The 18,312-nt window shown below is 45.7% G+C and overlaps 1 protein-coding gene across 5 annotated transcripts in view; it reads right to left on the bottom strand.

The window, feature by feature from the left end:
• naaladl2 (N-acetylated alpha-linked acidic dipeptidase like 2) overlaps nucleotides 1–18,312 on the bottom strand; it is a 177,677-nt gene that overhangs the window by 22,323 nt on the left and 137,042 nt on the right. For all 5 annotated transcript variants that reach the window (XM_077023405.1, XM_077023403.1, XM_077023404.1 and 2 more), the window contains one exon: nucleotides 12,186–12,281. In XM_077023405.1, the coding sequence (XP_076879520.1) occupies nucleotides 12,186–12,281 (96 nt within the window). The remainder of the gene's footprint in view (nucleotides 1–12,185; nucleotides 12,282–18,312) is intronic.

Raw genomic sequence — 18,312 nt, 5'->3', positions numbered from 1 at the left:
ACCGGAGGGTCGTGGGTTCGATTCCCAGACCTAAGGCCATGACTAAGGTGCCCCTGAGCAAGACCCTTAACCCTCAATTGCTCACTTGTATTAAAAAAAGAGATAAAATGTAAGTCGCTCTGGATAAGAGCCAAATGCCATAAAAATTGTTATGTTGGGGGAAATTATATAATTATTACCAAAAGTATTGTAGTATATAGTACTTAAAAATTAAGATTTTCCTAAACTTATATATTTTATTTAAAGTTTAATTTTTTTTTAAGTAAACTGTACTTAAAAATTATATTACATGAACTTAAAATTTCTTAGGTAATCGGTTACAATAAAACTTTTGAGTTTAGTGAACTTGTTGGGTTTTACAGTGCAGAATGTGAAAGGACAAGACTGCTGAACATCGCTGGGTTCTACAAAGAGTTCTTCCTCACCAAAAGGCGCCCTGTGATTGGTAGAGGAAGGTCATGAAGATGGCGGAGCAGATGACGTTTGTTGCTGGTCATGTTCTCAGTGTCACTGCAGCTTCTGATTAGAGCAGAACACCACAGAGCAGACGAACGACCCTTTAATAAATCTAACCAACAGGGGGCAGCTGTGCTAAAATGATAAAAGAACAACCTCCCTCTGGCTGCCAATCATATTTTCCCAAATCGTCTCTGTCCCTTTCAGTGTTAAGGAGGCACATTCTAGCAGTGATGACAAATTACTTTCCTACTTTCAAGAAATCATAATGCCCCTTGCCATCCTTTCTACTGGTATCTACAATAGCCCCGGGGAGCACTGGGACTCTGGCTGAAAGTAAAGGTAATGAAAGATGGCATTTGTTTAACAGCTTCGGCACTGAATAAATAAATACTTTATATTTTTGAAAAAATGTGTTACCATTATTGACACTATTTGAAATTCCTATGAGCAAAGTGTATCGAAGAATGAGACCAGACACAAGCTAGATGCAGTGTTAACACGGGTATGTTAACAGAACACACACATGAAGTGATTCAAATGGTTTCTGACCCCCACCAATCATGCAGTGGCAAAAAAGAAATTCAATCAATTTTATAAATATTTTGAGTGTCATGAATGGTGCCTGTATTTCTGCATAGTGCATAACAAGCAGCAGGAGTCAAATAAACATTGCATTTCTCTAGTTAGTGCATTCCCAGAGTTAGTGCAGGGTTAGATCAGGGTTAGTGTGTGGTTAGTGCAGGGTTGGTTCAGGGTTAGATCAGGGTTAGTGTGTGGTTAGTGCGGGGTTGGTTCAGGGTTAGTGCGGGGGTTAGTGTGGGTTTGGTTCAAGGTTAGTGCGGGGGTTAGCGCAGGGGTTAGTGCGGGGTTGGTTCAGTGTTAGTGCAGGGTTAGATCAGGGTTAGTGTGTGGTTAGTGCGGGGTTGGTTCAAGGTTAGTGCAGGGTTAGATCAGGGTTAGTGTGTGGTTAGTGCGGGGTTGGTTCAAGGTTAGTGCAGGGGTTAGTTCAGGGTTAGTGTGAGGTTAATGAGGGGTAGGTTCAGGGTTAGTGTGGGGTTAGTGCGGGACTAGTGTGGGGTTAGTGTGGAGGTTATCAGGGCTCATGCTGGCTCAGATGAACTGCTTTTCCTATGCAGCTGTAGGAAAGTTTCAACTTATGGTCCACGTGAGTCTTCCAACAAGTCTGATTCAAGCACCATTATGCATAATTACAGATGGATTTAATTCTATATAATTCTCTCTTAATTGGCTTTTGCATGTCTTTGAAAACACTGCACTGTCTCCACAGCCAAAATGACTAATAAAGAAATGGGGTTTGGGGGTGGGGTTGGGGGGGTTGGGGGGGGGGGGGCGAGAGATTTTGTGCATGAAGAGAGAAAACACATTTTCTTGCTTCAAAGAATTTTCATACTTAGTAATTATTCATACCACAGGAAAATAAATAAATAAACAGATAAATAAAATAATTAAAACGCATGGTGCACAACAACATGGTTACACAATCAAAAGTTGAAAGGAAAAACACAATGTGAAGGTCGAGTGCGGTTCCTTCTTCTTCGGCTGCACACAGACGCAAGGGTTGGTGTGGCTGTCAACAACAATACATTTACTATGCTGATAGTGCTGTGGCCCTCCAGCTCGGAGTCGACACCCAACACTATTATGCATTTTTTTGCACTGCTACGACTCTTTAATGATGAAACGACACCCTGTTTTCTTTTTACACTCCATCACTTCCTAAAGGAGTCATGCACTGCATTGCAATGGGAATTTTTATGAATGCCCAAAAACAGATATTTTATAGTCTATTTTTGAGAAAACCTCCTAATGCAGGGTTCAGTCCTGAATATTTCTGCACTACTAAAAATCCAGCCAAAATCATGAGTTTATTGTGACATCTGCTTGTAACCTGATCCACTTCCTCTGATGCTTCCTGGCAACATTAAATCATCCCTGGATAACCAGCTCAATGAGACGCTGGAATGGTTTTAAAAATGTTTTGCAATAAATAAAGCAGTATACCAAACAGGCTGAGAAAAGGTCACGAAAGATTGTGTTGCCCGGGTGACCACTAAAATAATAACTGATCTTGAGTGACTACCCACACTGCCATGCAGGGGATTCAGGTGTTTAGGCATTATACAGTTGTGAGTAAAATGTTAATGAATCCATTGGAATTATCTGTGGCTTCTGAATGTGTGTCTGTTTAAATGCAAGTGATAATGGCAAATAAAGAGTAAATAAAGTCTAAATGAACAAACACCACATCATTGCAGGTGTATAGTTTGGGACAGTGGTCCATCTGTTAGCACACAGAGGCTATGGTAATTACTCCTCAGCCTATCAGCAGGTAGTTGTGAGCCCTTGGTGTAGGCTAGATGGTGATGTATGCTGTGTTGAGAGTAGCCAGCCATCTGCTTGTGAGTGTCTGTGGTGGAGGGGGATTAAACAATGCTACAATCTCCAACACGAAACTAGCGCAGAAAAGTGCATGGAAGTGCACAGCGAGTGTGGGTTTGCTTCAGATTATCCCAGATTACCCCAGAGTAGGAAAAGTAGGAAAGGTCAAGGCACAGCTCCCATGCAGTTGGTCTGCTTTAGCCCCTGTTATGACCTACTCCTGTGTTTGGGAATATTAGCATGAACAATAATGTGGAGAATAGTTGTGGATCAGACAGAGACGCTATGACATTCTGTTTTTGACACTTCATATACAATAAGACTTTCATTGGTCCCTGTATGTTGTGTAGGTGCTTATACACAAAAGCCTCCTCACATCATTTTATGACTGTGCGGTTTGTAGGAGAGCCTAGTACTGGTATCTAGTGCTTTGCGAACTGCATTTAACTTTTGCCTTGCCTATCAGTGCTTCAGAAGCAGTTTTATAAAACTCCAGATAGGTGGTGTAGCTATAAGGGCAGTGCACTGATTTCCTATGTGGAAACACCTCACAGACTTTGCCCCTGCCCTGACCTTACCAAGTACAAAAAACTTCTAGAGAGAGAAACAGTATAACTGAATAATAGCAAAACTGAACTTATTCCATTTGGAAAACATGTCTTTAGAAAGTTATCTGCATTCTGATGGAGTCTGAGGACTTTAATAATGAACAATTATTAAACTAATAATAATAATAATAATAATAATAATAATAATAATAATAACTGTTATGAGTTTTTCTTTTAAGTTGCTCTGAAGTCTCATTTGATTGGGCCATATTGAAAATACAAGAAAGGAAGAATGCTTCTTTGCAGGTAACCATGAGGTAGGGCCACTTACATTGAATGTAAAACCTGAATACAATTCTCCTCTTTTCAGGATATCGTTGTCTGGTAGTTTCATGAACATTTTTCATCGCTGACCCTGATCTAAACTATTTATTGCATCAAGATACATAAAATAATGTTTGTACTCCGTTTGCTGACACAAACACAGGGTTTATTTATTATTATGACTTAACTGAAGAGCACATCATGTTTCAGAAGTCATTTATGCAGAAGTCCAGATAAATCCAGGAGCTTCATAAATAACCTGATATTACAAGACACTCACACGAATAAATAAAACTGGAGCAGTCATGACAGAGATAGGTGTGAAAAGGCCTGGGAAAATTTGTCCTAAAAAGTTCCAGTGTAGCTCCCTCATGTCATCTTGTCGAGATTTCACGTTATTCAATTTTTCACCAGAAGAGCAGAAGGCTGTTTAATCACTGTGGGTGATGGATGGGACGGGCGGCGTGTGTTTGCACTGGGGACAAACCAGCAAAAGCAGGTGAGCACTGCCTGGACAGGCGATCCGTGGACGTTGGGACGTAGCCCAGTCCTGCAGGACCACGCGTCAGACGGGCCCGCGTCAGTTCTCGTCCAACCAGACGCCGCTCACCCCCGGCCGGGTGATGAAGGAGCGTGCGAGAGAGTCCTCCACCCGAATACACCGAGCAAAACCCCCGAGTGTCGGGAAAAATTACTCCGTGACACGTCGTCATGTGTTATATTAGGCAGCGATAAACTCCCTCTGTGTCTCTGGTGCTTTGAGTTCGGGTGGGGGGTGTAAGTGGGAGTTGGGGGGCCTCAGTAGACATCTGCCCTTATTTGGAAACTGAACTGGATCTCTGCCTGTTTCCCTCATTGCTCTGTTGCGATGCCTTAATCGATCCGGGTGACTGAGGAAATGATTGCAGTGGTTAAGGCAATTGACATCAGACTCGCTGGCATCATGGAAGATCCTAGTTTAGTTATAAAGGAACTGAAAAAAATGCCCTTCCACAGTGTGTGTGTGTGTGTGTGTGTGTGTGTGTGTGTGTGCGTGTGTGTGTGTGTTTGAGCCATTTGCAGTTTCAACTCCAATACACTGAATATTTTATGTAGATTTACAAAAAAGAAATCCAAGCTAGAGGAAGAGAGGACTTCTTTAATATACAGTGAAAACAGCAATCAGTTCATTCTGGGATGTTTTACATATCTGCTCTATGTGGCAGGTGAGAGTTAGCCAGGATGCACAGAAGCAAAGCCAAGTGTGAAATTCACAATCGAACCTTTTGTATTCCAGCCGTTTCAAGGTAGCTCTGGCAAAGAAACCGATAAATGACAATTAGCAGAGGAAGTCTAGCAGAGTTCTCTTGGACGTATGTAAAAGCTCGTTAATATGAGAGGGACGGATGGACTGTGCTGACAGCTGAGAATGGAGGTGAATAATGATAGCACAGTATGACTCTCATGGTCAAAGTAAATGGTATAAATTAAACTTGGAATAAAGCCGGTTTGACTTCAATTAATAATGTTTCAAATGCATTTGAGTTGAATGTCTTGGCTGTCAGCCCTGCCTGGGTTCCTGCCTGAGAGCAGGCTACTGTTATAGTAACTGTGAGGAGCTCTGAGGTCTGGCTGACAAACAGGGAATGTGGGTGATGGCTTTCAGATTATGAGCAGTGAAGACACGACTATGTCATGGCTTAATCTCAGCCTCTTCATAAGGCAAAATTCACATTTTGGTCTTTAAGAGTGATAATCCAACTTCTATTAATTTAATATGTCCAAGATATCTATCTGTATGCACACATGAATTAATTCCAGATAAAATGCTAATATGTTCCATGGAGGTGTGGCTCATCCATTTCTAAATATGGGTCCCTCTAGTTAGACATCACATCCATTTACTCATGGTTCCTAGTTCTGGTCCTGTCGTCCCACCGGGGTAGAGGCACAGCTGCTACACACACCTCATACAGTGCCAGAAAAAATCACCAGAGCCTGTGCTGGCCCAGGATAAAGAAATCAAGTTGACACTTTGTCTTGTGTGATTAAATCTCTTCTGTGGGGTTTGACACACTCCCAGCAGGAGGAGAGGTCTTTCAGGTATTAATGAGCTGGCCTTTCCCCCAAGTAACCCACAAAGTTCTCTGGCTTTGCCTTTATGGAAATGCTGTATAGGAAGAAAGGAAGAGAGAGAGATAGAAAGGGAAAGAGAGATAGAGAGAGGAGAGAGATAGACAAAGAGATAGAAGAAGAGAATGAGAGAGAGGAGATGAAGAGACTGACAGAAGTAAGTGAATAACTACTTCTAAACTGCTCATTCCTTTTTAGAGAGCAAACCAGCAGCCTCAGCTGAACGCTTTAATTAAGGTCCACTTCAAATAATGTTTTCACTTGGTCAAAGCTATCTCTCTGAACAAGTAATTATTGTGAAGTTAGTGCAATCTTATCATACTTTTCCAGACAATTCTCCATGCCACAGATGAGTTAATGTTCTTAGAACTACAATGAGCAGTTTCCTTTTTATAGCTAAAATGACTGAAACATTAAAAACTCCAGACGAGGGTTACCCGGAGCAACGGGAAGCCTGTACCAGCAAGAGGCAGAGGTAGCACAGACATTAATAACGAGACACACACAGAGAGACAGACAGACAGAACGAGACACACACACACACACACACACACACACACACACACACACACACACACACACACACACACACACACACACACACAGACAGACTCATCAGTGCGGTGAACATTCCGCTGTGTTCTCACCGTGCCAGGAAACAGCTCGTTTAATGTATCTACTGTTGCTCATGTGGGCAGCGGCCAGGGAAGGGCACTGGGAGTGTTGGGAGTGTTGGGAACCCGTTTGGCTTCATAGTGATTGAGGAAGCGGGCGGCAGACCATGCCAGAGGAAACACGTCTACACGCGTGCTCTAAAGAGTTCAGTTACCATCCCAACACACCCCATTCTCTCTCACATTCACAGTGTCAGATCTGTCAATCTAACAAGTAAACAAACAAAGAAACAAATAAACAATGCCCTGTATAAGCTCAATCAGCATTCTGTTTCGTGATAGAAATGCCAGTATCATATAATAATATTCATTGTTGCCTGCAGTAGCTTTTAGGTTTCAAAACAATCATGATCTGTTTGGTGCTGTGAGCTCAGAGAAGAGGAGATGAGAGTGTGCACTAGAGTAGGAGAGTGTGCACTACAGTAGGAGAGTGTGCACTACAGTAGGAGAGTGTGCACTACAGCAGGAGAGTGTGCACTACAGCAGGAGAGTGTGTACTACAGTAAGAAAGTGTGCACTACAGCAGGAGAGTGTGCACTACAGTAAGAAAGTGTGCACTACAGCAGGAGAGTGTGCACTACAGCAAGAGAGTGTGCACTACAGCAGGAGTGAGTGCACTACAGTAGGAGAGTGTGCACTACAGTAAGAAAGTGTGCACTACAGCAGGAGAGTGTGCACTACAGCAGGAGTGAGTGCACTACAGTAGGAGAGTGTGCACTACAGTAGGAGAGTGTGTACTACAGTAGGGGAGTGTGCACTAAAGTAGGAGAGTGTGCACTACAGCAGGAGAGTGTGCACTACAGTAGGAGAGTGTGTACTACAGTAGGAGAGTGTGCACTACAGCAGCGGCGGGGTACTGGAGAACAGTGATGCAGGCTAATCCCACTCACACACACACAGACACGCTCACACACACATACACACACACACACACACACACACACGTGAACATACACACATATAGACACGTGCACTCACATACATATGTGCACTCACACACACACACACACACACACACACACACACACACACACACACACAAACACATACCCGCCTTATCCATATAGCTTAGACACTTTTCATTTTCATGAAATGCTTCCATCTGTTTAGTAAGGAAACAGGCAGACATACACAAACACACACACACAAACACACACCAGAAAGCACTTCCCAAATAAGCTAAAAATACCCCAGTGATGGGGATCTGGACAGTGCGTCTTGGACAGCTGAGCTGTGCGTCAGATGCTGGTTCCTTGGCTCTGTGTTTACAGAACCTTGGGCTGGATTCTGTCTCCATCCAGCCTGTGTCGTTCCACCTGTCAGACAATTATACACTCTGTGGTGCATCCTACGCCCTATCACTTCCACAGCCTAGATGGGCCACCCCCACTACTACCAGCACCAGCACCACCAACACCAGCACCACCAGCTTATCACCACGTCATCTGAACTTGCCCTCTTTCTTCCTGCTTTCGATGGTAATGCCATTGTCCTGGGGGCAGTACCTTCATTGTGAGGGTGGTACCTTCATCCTGGGGGCAGTACCATCATCACGGGGCAGTACCTTCATCACGGGGCAGTACCTTCATCCTAGGGGCAGTACCTTCATCCTAGGGGCAGTACCTTCATCACGGGGCAGTACCATCATCACGGGGCAGTACCATCATCACGGGGCAGTACCTTCATCACGGGACAGTACCTTCATCCTAGGGGCAGTACCTTCATCACGGGGCAGTACCTTCATCACAGGACAGTACCTTCATCCTAGGGCCAGTACCTTCATCCTAGGGGCAGTACCTTCATCCTAGGGGCAGTACCTTCATCCTAGGGGCAGTACCTTCATCCTAGGGGCAGTACCTTCATCACGGGGCAGTACCTTCATCCTAGCGTCAGTACCATTGCCTTTCTAGCCCTGCAGGTCCAGCTGTTCATTTACACACCCACTTCCTCCAGCATGGGTCGCCACTGTGTCACGGTAGGCTGGTCCCAGAACACAGGGGACACGCCCACTTACAGACACAGGTCCCGCCCTTCAGTGCTGTGTATTGCTTGAGCCCGCCCCGAGAGAGCCAGTGGTCCACGCGCTCTGAACATGTCGCATTTGATTCGCTACAGCCAAGTTTGTGACTGTTAAACGTTTCTGCGCTTTAAGTGCCTTTTTGCCCCTAGGCTCATTTCTTTTGTTCGTTGGTGAGCTGTTTGTCTTCTGCTAAGATGGACATCAATTTTGCCTCCTGCTGCTTTTCCAGCGTCACACGCTGAACACTCGTTTGACATCGTCGGAATTTCAGCCTTCCAAGACTTGGAGCACCACAAACGTGGCACGGCCATAAAATACTGCCATAAACAACCCAACCGGCACGCACATCTGCAAACCAGGTGCAGCTACAACACATGACAAAAAAGTCTTTAAATATGACTCTGAAATCAAAAGTCTACATATCCCAAAGGTGCTGGCATGGTATAAGGAGTCAAAACCGGTGAGGGTGATGGAGTGTGCATATGTGTGTGTGTGTGTGTGTGTGTGTGTGTGTTGTTCCCATGATCGATGCTAGCCTGCAGAGCACTCTTGAGGGGAGCCAACTCAGGTACACCTCCTGCTCTGTGCCGCGGTCTCGCAGGACTGAATGCTCCCTCCCCAGCTGTGGCCGCAAACACGATGAAAAATGAGTGTGGGAACTGGAAAGTCTGGGTGAAATCTCCCTCAGCTCCAGCGGCTCAGAGGCGAGCGATTGAAACCCTCGAAGGACGGGAGGAGCGGGAGGAACAGGTGAGCCCGACTGCTGTACAACAGCAGGGTCGGCGGGGGATTTCAGCGGGCGGAGAACGCTCCCCCCATTTCCCTATCAATTAATCTTTATATCGCAACCCATCTCAGACGGTGGCCAGGGGCTCCTGCTCTGTGCACAATGAGATGTATATGGAAGGTACATGTTTATTATTAAGCATTACCCCTGCAGGGCATCACGTTGGGACGGAAGAGGATCCACGTGAGAACTGCACACGCTCCATGCAGATGATGCACACAGGGACGCGTGTTCACCGTGTCTCTCGTGGATCTGCACTGCACTTGACGTGGGACTGAATGCCGTCCAGGCGTCGTGGAATCAGAAAGTAAGCGAAGCAACTGTGTACAAGGCACAAGCCCAGAATAGAGCAGATATATGTATGTGGTGAGCTCGGAACAGGGGTAACGTGTGTGTGTGTGTGTGTGTGCGTGTGTCCTGTTTGTGCTATGAATCATGCATCTGGAGCTGTTTCTGATACACTGCCTCTAGATGCTTTTAGCACAGGGAGAAAGCAGACGTGTACCACGCTCTTTTCAAACGACTGCGTGTGTAAACAAATCACATCATATAAAGCATCCAGGGCTGTACACATTTGAACCATCACTGCCATAAAAATGATTATGTATCAATTTTGTGCAACGGTTAAACGAATGGGCCATTTGCTACACTGAAGACCTCGCATGTGGGGAAAAATGAACAGAAAATACACTGCAGGTAAAGGAATTTTAGAGCTGCATTTGGGAAGGTTTGTTTAGCAAAATGCATATCAGCTGAGCCGCAGTGTGAGGTGGTTACAGAGAGGCACTGCAGCTCTTTGGAGTAGAGAATGTCTGGGGTTCGTTTGAAAGTCCCAGACACCCTGGTTTTTCCTCCTCTCTTCTCTGTGTCTTTGTCTCTCCCACTGGGTCTCGTCCCCCAGGACCCTGGCCCTGTCCCTCCAGGGACACCATCTCGCCTCTTTAAAGTAACTCTGACAACTGTGTGTTTGTGTGTGTGTGTGTGTGTGTGTGTGTGTGAGATCTCACTCTCCTTTCTCTTTTTGTTATTCAAAAAAGTTTCTCAGCCTCTCTGCCCAGTGCTGAAAAAAAAACTGATATTTTGACACTTTCAATTTCATGCCTTGAATTCTAAATCAAACCAAAGCCTTTTTTCCCTCAGAATCACCTTCTCAGGTTCTTTGGCAGATGCTTAGACAAGCTGAATGCGCTGGTGTCTGATGGTATCTGGACACCCGTGCGGGCCCTCAGTCCACAGCCGGATCGTCATTGTCCGGGCTTATTCAATTTCACAGGCTCTTTTCTCCTGACGTAGAATTGCACGGAGCAGGACACCCTCGACTGTGCTCAGAAACATCCGTGTTTTGGTTACAGAACATGTAGACACTGTCTGGTGGAGGTAAGTGTGCTTATAAAGGCATTATGAAGGCATTATAAAGGCATTATGAAGGCATTATGAAGGCATTTTTCATTCTGTCAAACTTTTGTGGGTGGGTTGTTCCATCTAAACATGTAAGAGCAAGGCACAGCTGATATGAGAGGTGGTGTGGCAGCACCTTTAGCCATTCTGTGTGCAGACAGCAGGCCTGAGTGATGGAGTTTAATAAAGTGTCCCTGTGGCCCGTCAACCTGCTGCACTACACACATTCACTGCACGTGCACCCAGAACACACACACACACACACACACACACACACACACACACACACACACACACACACACACACACACACACACACAGTGACACTGTATGCATGCATGCAGCTGCACCTACACACACACATATATATATGTATGCATGCAGCTGCATAAACACACACACATACGCACACAGGCATAGACCGTCACATGATAACCTGTACAAACTGTACAAACAAAAGTGTTTAACTGCTATTTTAAAGTAATTGTATGCAAATGAACACTTCCTTAAATCCCTCCACACCTGGATGTGTGTATCTGTGCAGCTTTTGAAGACCCTGGGTCACATTATGCTGTCGTTTGTTGAAAGGATATTGCTGAAAGGATATTTTCTTTGTGCGTTTGGTTTTATTTTTGCATTTATTTTTATCATTTATGTGCATATTTATGTCCTGGTGAGAAATTATTCATTTTCTAGCGATTGCTTTTGTAGAAGAACATTGCACAGGTTGTTTGATTCAGAGACTGAATACACAACACAGTGCTTTAACAGACAGAACAACCCCCTTCCAACAGAACCCCCTTCAACACAAAACCCCTAACAGAACCCCCCACCCACAACTGAACAACCCCCTTCCAACAGAAGCCCCCCACAGAACCCTCCCCAACAGAACCCCCTTCAACACAACCCCCCCCCCAACAGAACTGCACCCTACAGAATACCCTTCCCCCCAACAGACCCCCCCCACCCTCAATAGAACCCCACCCTACAAAATCCCCCCCCCCCCCCCCCCCCCGCAGAACCCCTAACTACACACACTGCAATGATACTCAAGCACTCTTCAACCACATATATCATCAACATATCAGCCTGGCACATTTGATCCAGAAATATGATCATCTATTCAGAAGATGAATGGTAGTGTGACACCATTATAGTGCTGAAGAAGAGGCTTGGCTGAGTGCTAACATCAGCCTTGCATAAAAATGAGGAGCTGAGGAATCCAGAACCAGGCATGACGAGAGACAGACCGTGACCCTGACTGTGACAGTGATCCTGACTGTGACCCTGACCGTGACCCTGACGTCATAGATCTATGAGCTAACAGCTATGCTCTTCAACTGAAATACATTTGCAGAAGTGTGGATTATTGTGGTCAGTATGCACTTGAGAACAAGGTAACAGGAAACACCCAGAAGCACTGCTGTGAGGCTGTGAAGTTGGGAGACAGAGGAGGAATGTACCTTAGCAACCGTCTCGTGAAGTTTGAAGGCAGGATCCAAGGTCTCCAGTAACGATGCCTCGGAGGGGAAGGAAGCCTCTGAGAGGAAGCAGGCTCTCTAAGACAGAGAGAACGGGTAGAAACACTCATAAGTCCTTCAAAATATAACTGATCACTTTTCCAACCATGCTACTGTAAAGATGGCTTCTATTACCATAATGGATGTTTGAAATGTGCTTGTCTGAGCAGTAACCCTCATTTCAACAATACATTCACTTTTACACCCCAAGCATCATCTCAATAGCAGCTCCAGCCATAAGAGGATCATTACAATCTATCCTTGACATTTCAAGGGCTATATCAAACCAGCAGATACACACTACAAGCCTCACAAATATAAACTCATAAAAAAAACAATAAATAACAATGTTTTTGACTCACAAGGTTCATCTACCTTCATGAACTGCATTTCAAACGTGAATATTTAAGAATATGAGCTTCTGAAGAGGGTGTGTGGCACGATGGAGAGGACTAGCATGCTGCCATGGGTCTTCTGATCACAAATTTGAAGGTTTGACATCAGTGACTCACCAAAGCTATGAGTCACCCGTCAAATAGCAAAAATAAAACACTCTAACGTCTGATAGGAATGGACACACAAATGCATATAGTGTGTATTGTGTACAATATCTCTCACAAACACGTACATGCACACACACACACACACACACACACACACACACACACACACACACACACACACACACACACACACACACACACACACACACACACAAAGACACACAAAGACACACACACAGTGGACTGAGTGCTCCAGATCCATGAGTGTAAAGAAATGTAATAATAAACCTAAAAAAACACACACAAACACAGTCACAAACACACATACACACACACACACACACAAACACACACACACACACACACACACATAGCACAGGATTTGGGATACGCTGGAAAGATGGCACCACAAAAGATGTCCAGAGAACAGTCTCCCTGTCCTCCTCCGGGTCTCCCCGTCCTCCTCCGGGTCTCCCTGTCCTCCTCCGGGTCTCCCTGTCTCTCTTTGTACTGACCATGCAGGACAACAAAGACGTATACACAAGGAACACGAGGCATTAGCGGCAGAACCGCACGGCCCACTCCGCTCTCCAGAACCGCACGGCCCACTCCGCTCTCCAGAACCGCACGGTCCACTCCGCTCTCCAGCTCTCTGAAGATCAGACCTTGATGTTGCCAAGCACAGTAATCTGCCAGGGACTATTACTCAAACATTTGTGAGGACATCTCACATCAGTTGATACATATGATCTCAGGCAAACAAAAGCCAGGAGAAGACATTTCCTGTAATAAGCACCTTCCTGTAATAATACTCTTGCAGCAGTGCAATTGTTCGTCAAAAGTCATTTTCTGCAAAGCATGTTTGCTGTTATGGAGCCGTTGGCACGCGGCAGTGCAGAAGCCGGGCACTTCGTGGGCCGATCTGAATGAAACCCCATTACACTACAGACGGGAGAGCGCGCTAAAAGCTCTCGAGACGGCTCGGGAGGAGAGGTGAAGTGTGCGGCGCGTCTGGGACCGTGCCGAGCTTCTCCGAGCTTTCTCCGGGCGACATTCTCCACCAAGTGAGCTTGTGCTTCATGACGGAACAATCAGGGAACAACAGAGCTGCGTGTAAGGAGAAGGTGCCCCTGTGTACAGACACTGACCCGGCCCAAACTCAAACTGCACCATTCCACGCAGACAGCTGTGTCTGGCCAGAGAGCTTCTGGGGAAAAAAGCTGTAATCTCCTGAGGTCTGGCAGCGAGCTCTACTGTTACCCAAACATAAAGACAACACACTCCAATTTGATCTCCAGGCAAACAAATGCTGTTATGACTGAAGGGGCCAAATCTGCAACCAGCAATTAAACTGCCTGTCATTACCACTTAGAGCTTCTATAAAACATGTGATCATAACACTGCTGGCCAACAAAAGGGATGAAAAACTTTCTCTTTCACTGACACTGACTTAAAAAAATTAGGAGATTATAAAATAGATGGAATTTGGAATATTCCAGTGGGTAATCTATTATATTCCCTAATCCCAGACCAATGTGATGCTTGTCCAGCTGGAAAGTGCCTGTGTAAAGTGGGGCTCTGTAAAGTGAGGTCACCTCTGTAAAGTGAGCCTCTGTAAAGTGAGGCTGCCTCTGTAAAGTGGGGCTCTGTACAGTGAGGCCGCCTCTCTAAAGTGGGGTTCTGTAAAGTGAGGCCGCCTCTGTAAAGTGGGCCTCTGTAAAGTGGGACTGTGTAAAGTGAGGCCGCCTCTGTAAAGTGGAGCTCTGTAAAGTGAGGCCGCCTCTGTAAAGTGGGGCTCTGTAAAGTGAGGCCGCCTCTGTAAAGTGGGGCTCTGTAAAGTGAGGCCGCCTCTGTAAAGTGGCGCTCTGTAAAGTGAAGCCGCCTCTGTAAAGTGAGGCCGCCTCTGTAAAGTGGGGCTAAGCAGTGTTTAACTTGATTGTAATCACTTGTTGAGACAGCAGGCGGAGACCTGTGCAGGAGTTGAGCAGCCGGCTCTATCTCCTGACGAGCAGTGTATGAGCAGCACTCACCAAACATACGCACACACACACACACACACACACACACACACACACACACACACACACACACACACACACACACACACACAACACATTAGTGTGTGAGAGGCTGCAGGCGGTGGGACCCCGGGGGGTGTGAGGGGTACGAGAGAGGGCCAGGAAGCCCAGTGGTGCTGTCAGCAGATAGCGGGACGGCGGAGAAGTGATCACAGTCCTGCTGTAACGCCGTGCGGGACACATGCTGTTTATGTAAGCTGGAAAATGGGGCTTGGAATTGCATAATCAACGTGAGGCGATACATCAACCTGCTCTAAAGCGTCAGCGAGTGCGGAACATCCTGCTCCTGGCTTTGAAGTGCAGGACAGCGCTGTGGAGCTGTAACATCTCCCCCCAGCAACCACAGCTAATGTTCTGCTGTTGGAAACAAGCAGGATGAATACGCATCCACAATGGGAAAGCAATACACTGAGGACGAAGCACCAATAGAGGCTGAGAAAGGGGGGAGGGGCAGGAGCTATCAGGGTGTGGTCAGGTATTAGGGCGGAGTCAGCTTTCAGGGCGGAGCCAGATATCAGGGCAGAGTCAGCCATGATGCATTGCCACAGAGTAAATGATGAGCCATAATGCTGGTAAGATTGGGTACCACTGAGGGAAATATAAAATCACTTTGCTGTATTTACCAGTCATGCTCAGTTTTTCTCACTTTACCAGTATTTTCTCCTTTGCAGGGTTTAGGTTCGATGTTTTGTACATGGCTTACACGGACAGCTAAGAGCTCATTAAAAGAAGTGAATTCAATAAGAGGCTTGGGCTAGGAAGACAAGAAGCATTTTAAGATAAAATGATCACCTTCCCTCCCCTCAAATGTGTGGTGGCACATGTGATTCAGATGTTTCAGAAGCTCTTGATTAACTCCAGCAGGTGGACTCAAAAGAGAAATGAAAGTGAAATGTAAAAATCACAGACAGACACTGATCAGACAGCAGTACCTGCTCAAGACCCAGCCAGCAAACGTGAGCTATTACACACACACACACACACACACACACACACACACACACACACACACACACGAGCTATTACACACATGCTGAGGCTGATGATTTCACTGTATTTCTCTCTAATCTGCACTCAGCGTCCTGTATCAGCTCACGCCAAGGGAGGGTGCTGATGAGACATGGGGTGGACATGTCTGCTGGATGAGACAACAGCAGGCGAGACACCCCGGTCAAACAGTCTCAGGGAGCTGTGTCCACGTCCTCGCCGTGATCTCTACCTCCTCAGAATGAGTCTTGAGTCTTGTTGAGTCAGGCCGGTCTCTTCTTGAAGAAAACATGACAGAACACCACTACGTTGAGAAACATGTCCAGTGTGTCCAACGTGTCCAACATGTCCAACATGTCCAAAGTGTCCCAACGTTTTTGCCTTCCGGTGTTACGAAGCCTTCCGTCCATCATCACCTACTGGGAGGGTGAAACTCAAGGTTCACTGTTCTGAGGTAATCCAACACTTGTGTAAAGTGCGGCCAGGTGATTTACGTGGACAGAAGCTGAAGAAATTAATGCATTGCTACATTCATTCTGTAAGGTGAGAAGAATGAAAACTGCATGTTCCATTTGAGATAGGGTTCCCCAAAGTCCCTCAGAGACTGTCACAACTTGGACAGAGTGACGAGAAGATCTGTCATCAGCTCTCAGCCAATCCCAGAGTGATGAGCAGATCTGTCTGCAGCTCTCAGCCTATCACAGCAGGCTGTGACGGAGAGCCCGCCTTCCCGCCTCACACTAAGCAGTTGCCACGCCTCTCATCCCAAGCTGTAACTTTGAAAGAAAACAGTGGTGAATCAGACAGAGAGGGATCTTTTTTCAAGCCCACACGACTCCCGCTATCATCTTACAGCCACTTGAATACTGTCCTCAGGCAGAAAAAGGAATATGTAGTTCCATGTAATCAGTTAGCTTGAGCTTCTGAAATTTCACGTGAGCTCGTTACAGCAGACAGCATTACAGCTGATTACCGAGCATTAAGACATGAGCTACTTAAGATCCTAGAAATCAAATGACTGAATGAATGAAACAATTTGCAGATTTTGTCATTGTAAAGAATCGCAGCATGTTCCCAGCACAGACGGATGGGGCGTTTGAATAAAAGACCCTCTGGTGCCACAATGCACCAAACATAATGTGTGTGGCAGGCTAAGGGCCAAAAACGCCATGGCAGTTCACAAGCTAAATCATACACACTGCGCCACGAACAAAGCACTGCTTGCTCTGCTGAAATGGCCCCTGTTTGCTTAGCATTCCTCCCTCTCCACACTGCATCTACAAGGGACAGAGTGAGAATTCACTCCCTTCCCTCATTGTCTTAATTTCCCCATTACAATAATAGCTCTGGCAGAGGAAAATGACTGAATTTCACTTCAAGGTGAAAATGATTACTCCTATGGAATATTGCCAAAATATCGCCAAAATATGGAATACTGTCTTATGGAAAATGACCAAAGTTCATTTCCAGGTGAAAGAATCGGTCGTATGGGAAGTGCGTTGTGTTTATTGTGGAATCATCTCACTCAAAAAAAACACTCAAATAAAAGCAAAACATGTTAATATCAAACCAACATTAAGGAGAAAACACATATCTACTACAGAACGCTTAGCCATACTGAAGACTGTGACTGACATTGCTAGTCTTTGTTTAGTGGGATCCCGTGTGCCTGGTGTTCTGCGGAGGTGCACTCCTCTCAAACAGCCTCTTTGATTGCTCTTCGATTAAACATTAAACTCTCAAAGGTAACAGTTTTTTTTGTCACTGTGGTAATGAATTACCTGAGACCATTATAATCCTTCCTTTTCTCAGCTCAGTGCCTGGAGGATCATCGATGGATTCAATGATCAAACCTAAGTTACAACCATCACAGCTGCTCTTAACGGGCACTATGCCATAACGGTTAAAGGCTGCTGCGATGTATGCATGTCTAGACTGAGCTCTTACCCTACAGCAAGTAACAACAAACTTTATTCAGCAGTAGATTGTAGTTCATGTGTATAAGACAGCAGGGTGTATACTGACTTTTATTTCTTTAGTCTGGTCCATTAACCATATGCAAGAGGGCACCGTTCTAATTAGTTACTGTCATGATTAACAGGAGAAGCTCACTAATGAGATGCAAATCTGTCAGTATCTGCATACCTTCACATCCAGAATGTGCCCCCCTTTGCAACCTCATCAGAAATCACCATCAAATGGGGTCACTGTCATGGGCGGAGCCAGATGGTGGTATTTCTGCAGTGGTCCTTTACTGAAGTGTTGAATCAGAGCTCTGCATGACCCAGAGGATTGTGGGGCTGTGAGGGTCTGGGTTCCAGCTGTAGTTTCTTCACATTGCTGACTTCATTAGCTTCGAGGAACATCTCTGACTTAAAACCCGAACATGCTGTCCGTCCGTGGCCCACAAAGCTTTTCCAGGTTAACTCTGCCTGGCTGATGGCTCTCAGGAGATGCCAGTGATTCATATGAGAACACCTGGGCACCTGTTTAAACTGACTG

The sequence above is a fragment of the Brachyhypopomus gauderio genome, chromosome 12, assembly GCF_052324685.1.
Source record: "Brachyhypopomus gauderio isolate BG-103 chromosome 12, BGAUD_0.2, whole genome shotgun sequence".
In the NCBI taxonomy this organism is placed as follows: Eukaryota; Metazoa; Chordata; class Actinopteri; order Gymnotiformes; family Hypopomidae; genus Brachyhypopomus; species Brachyhypopomus gauderio.
Note: the sequence above shows the minus strand (reverse complement) of the source record. Positions and strands in the feature narration are given on the sequence as shown.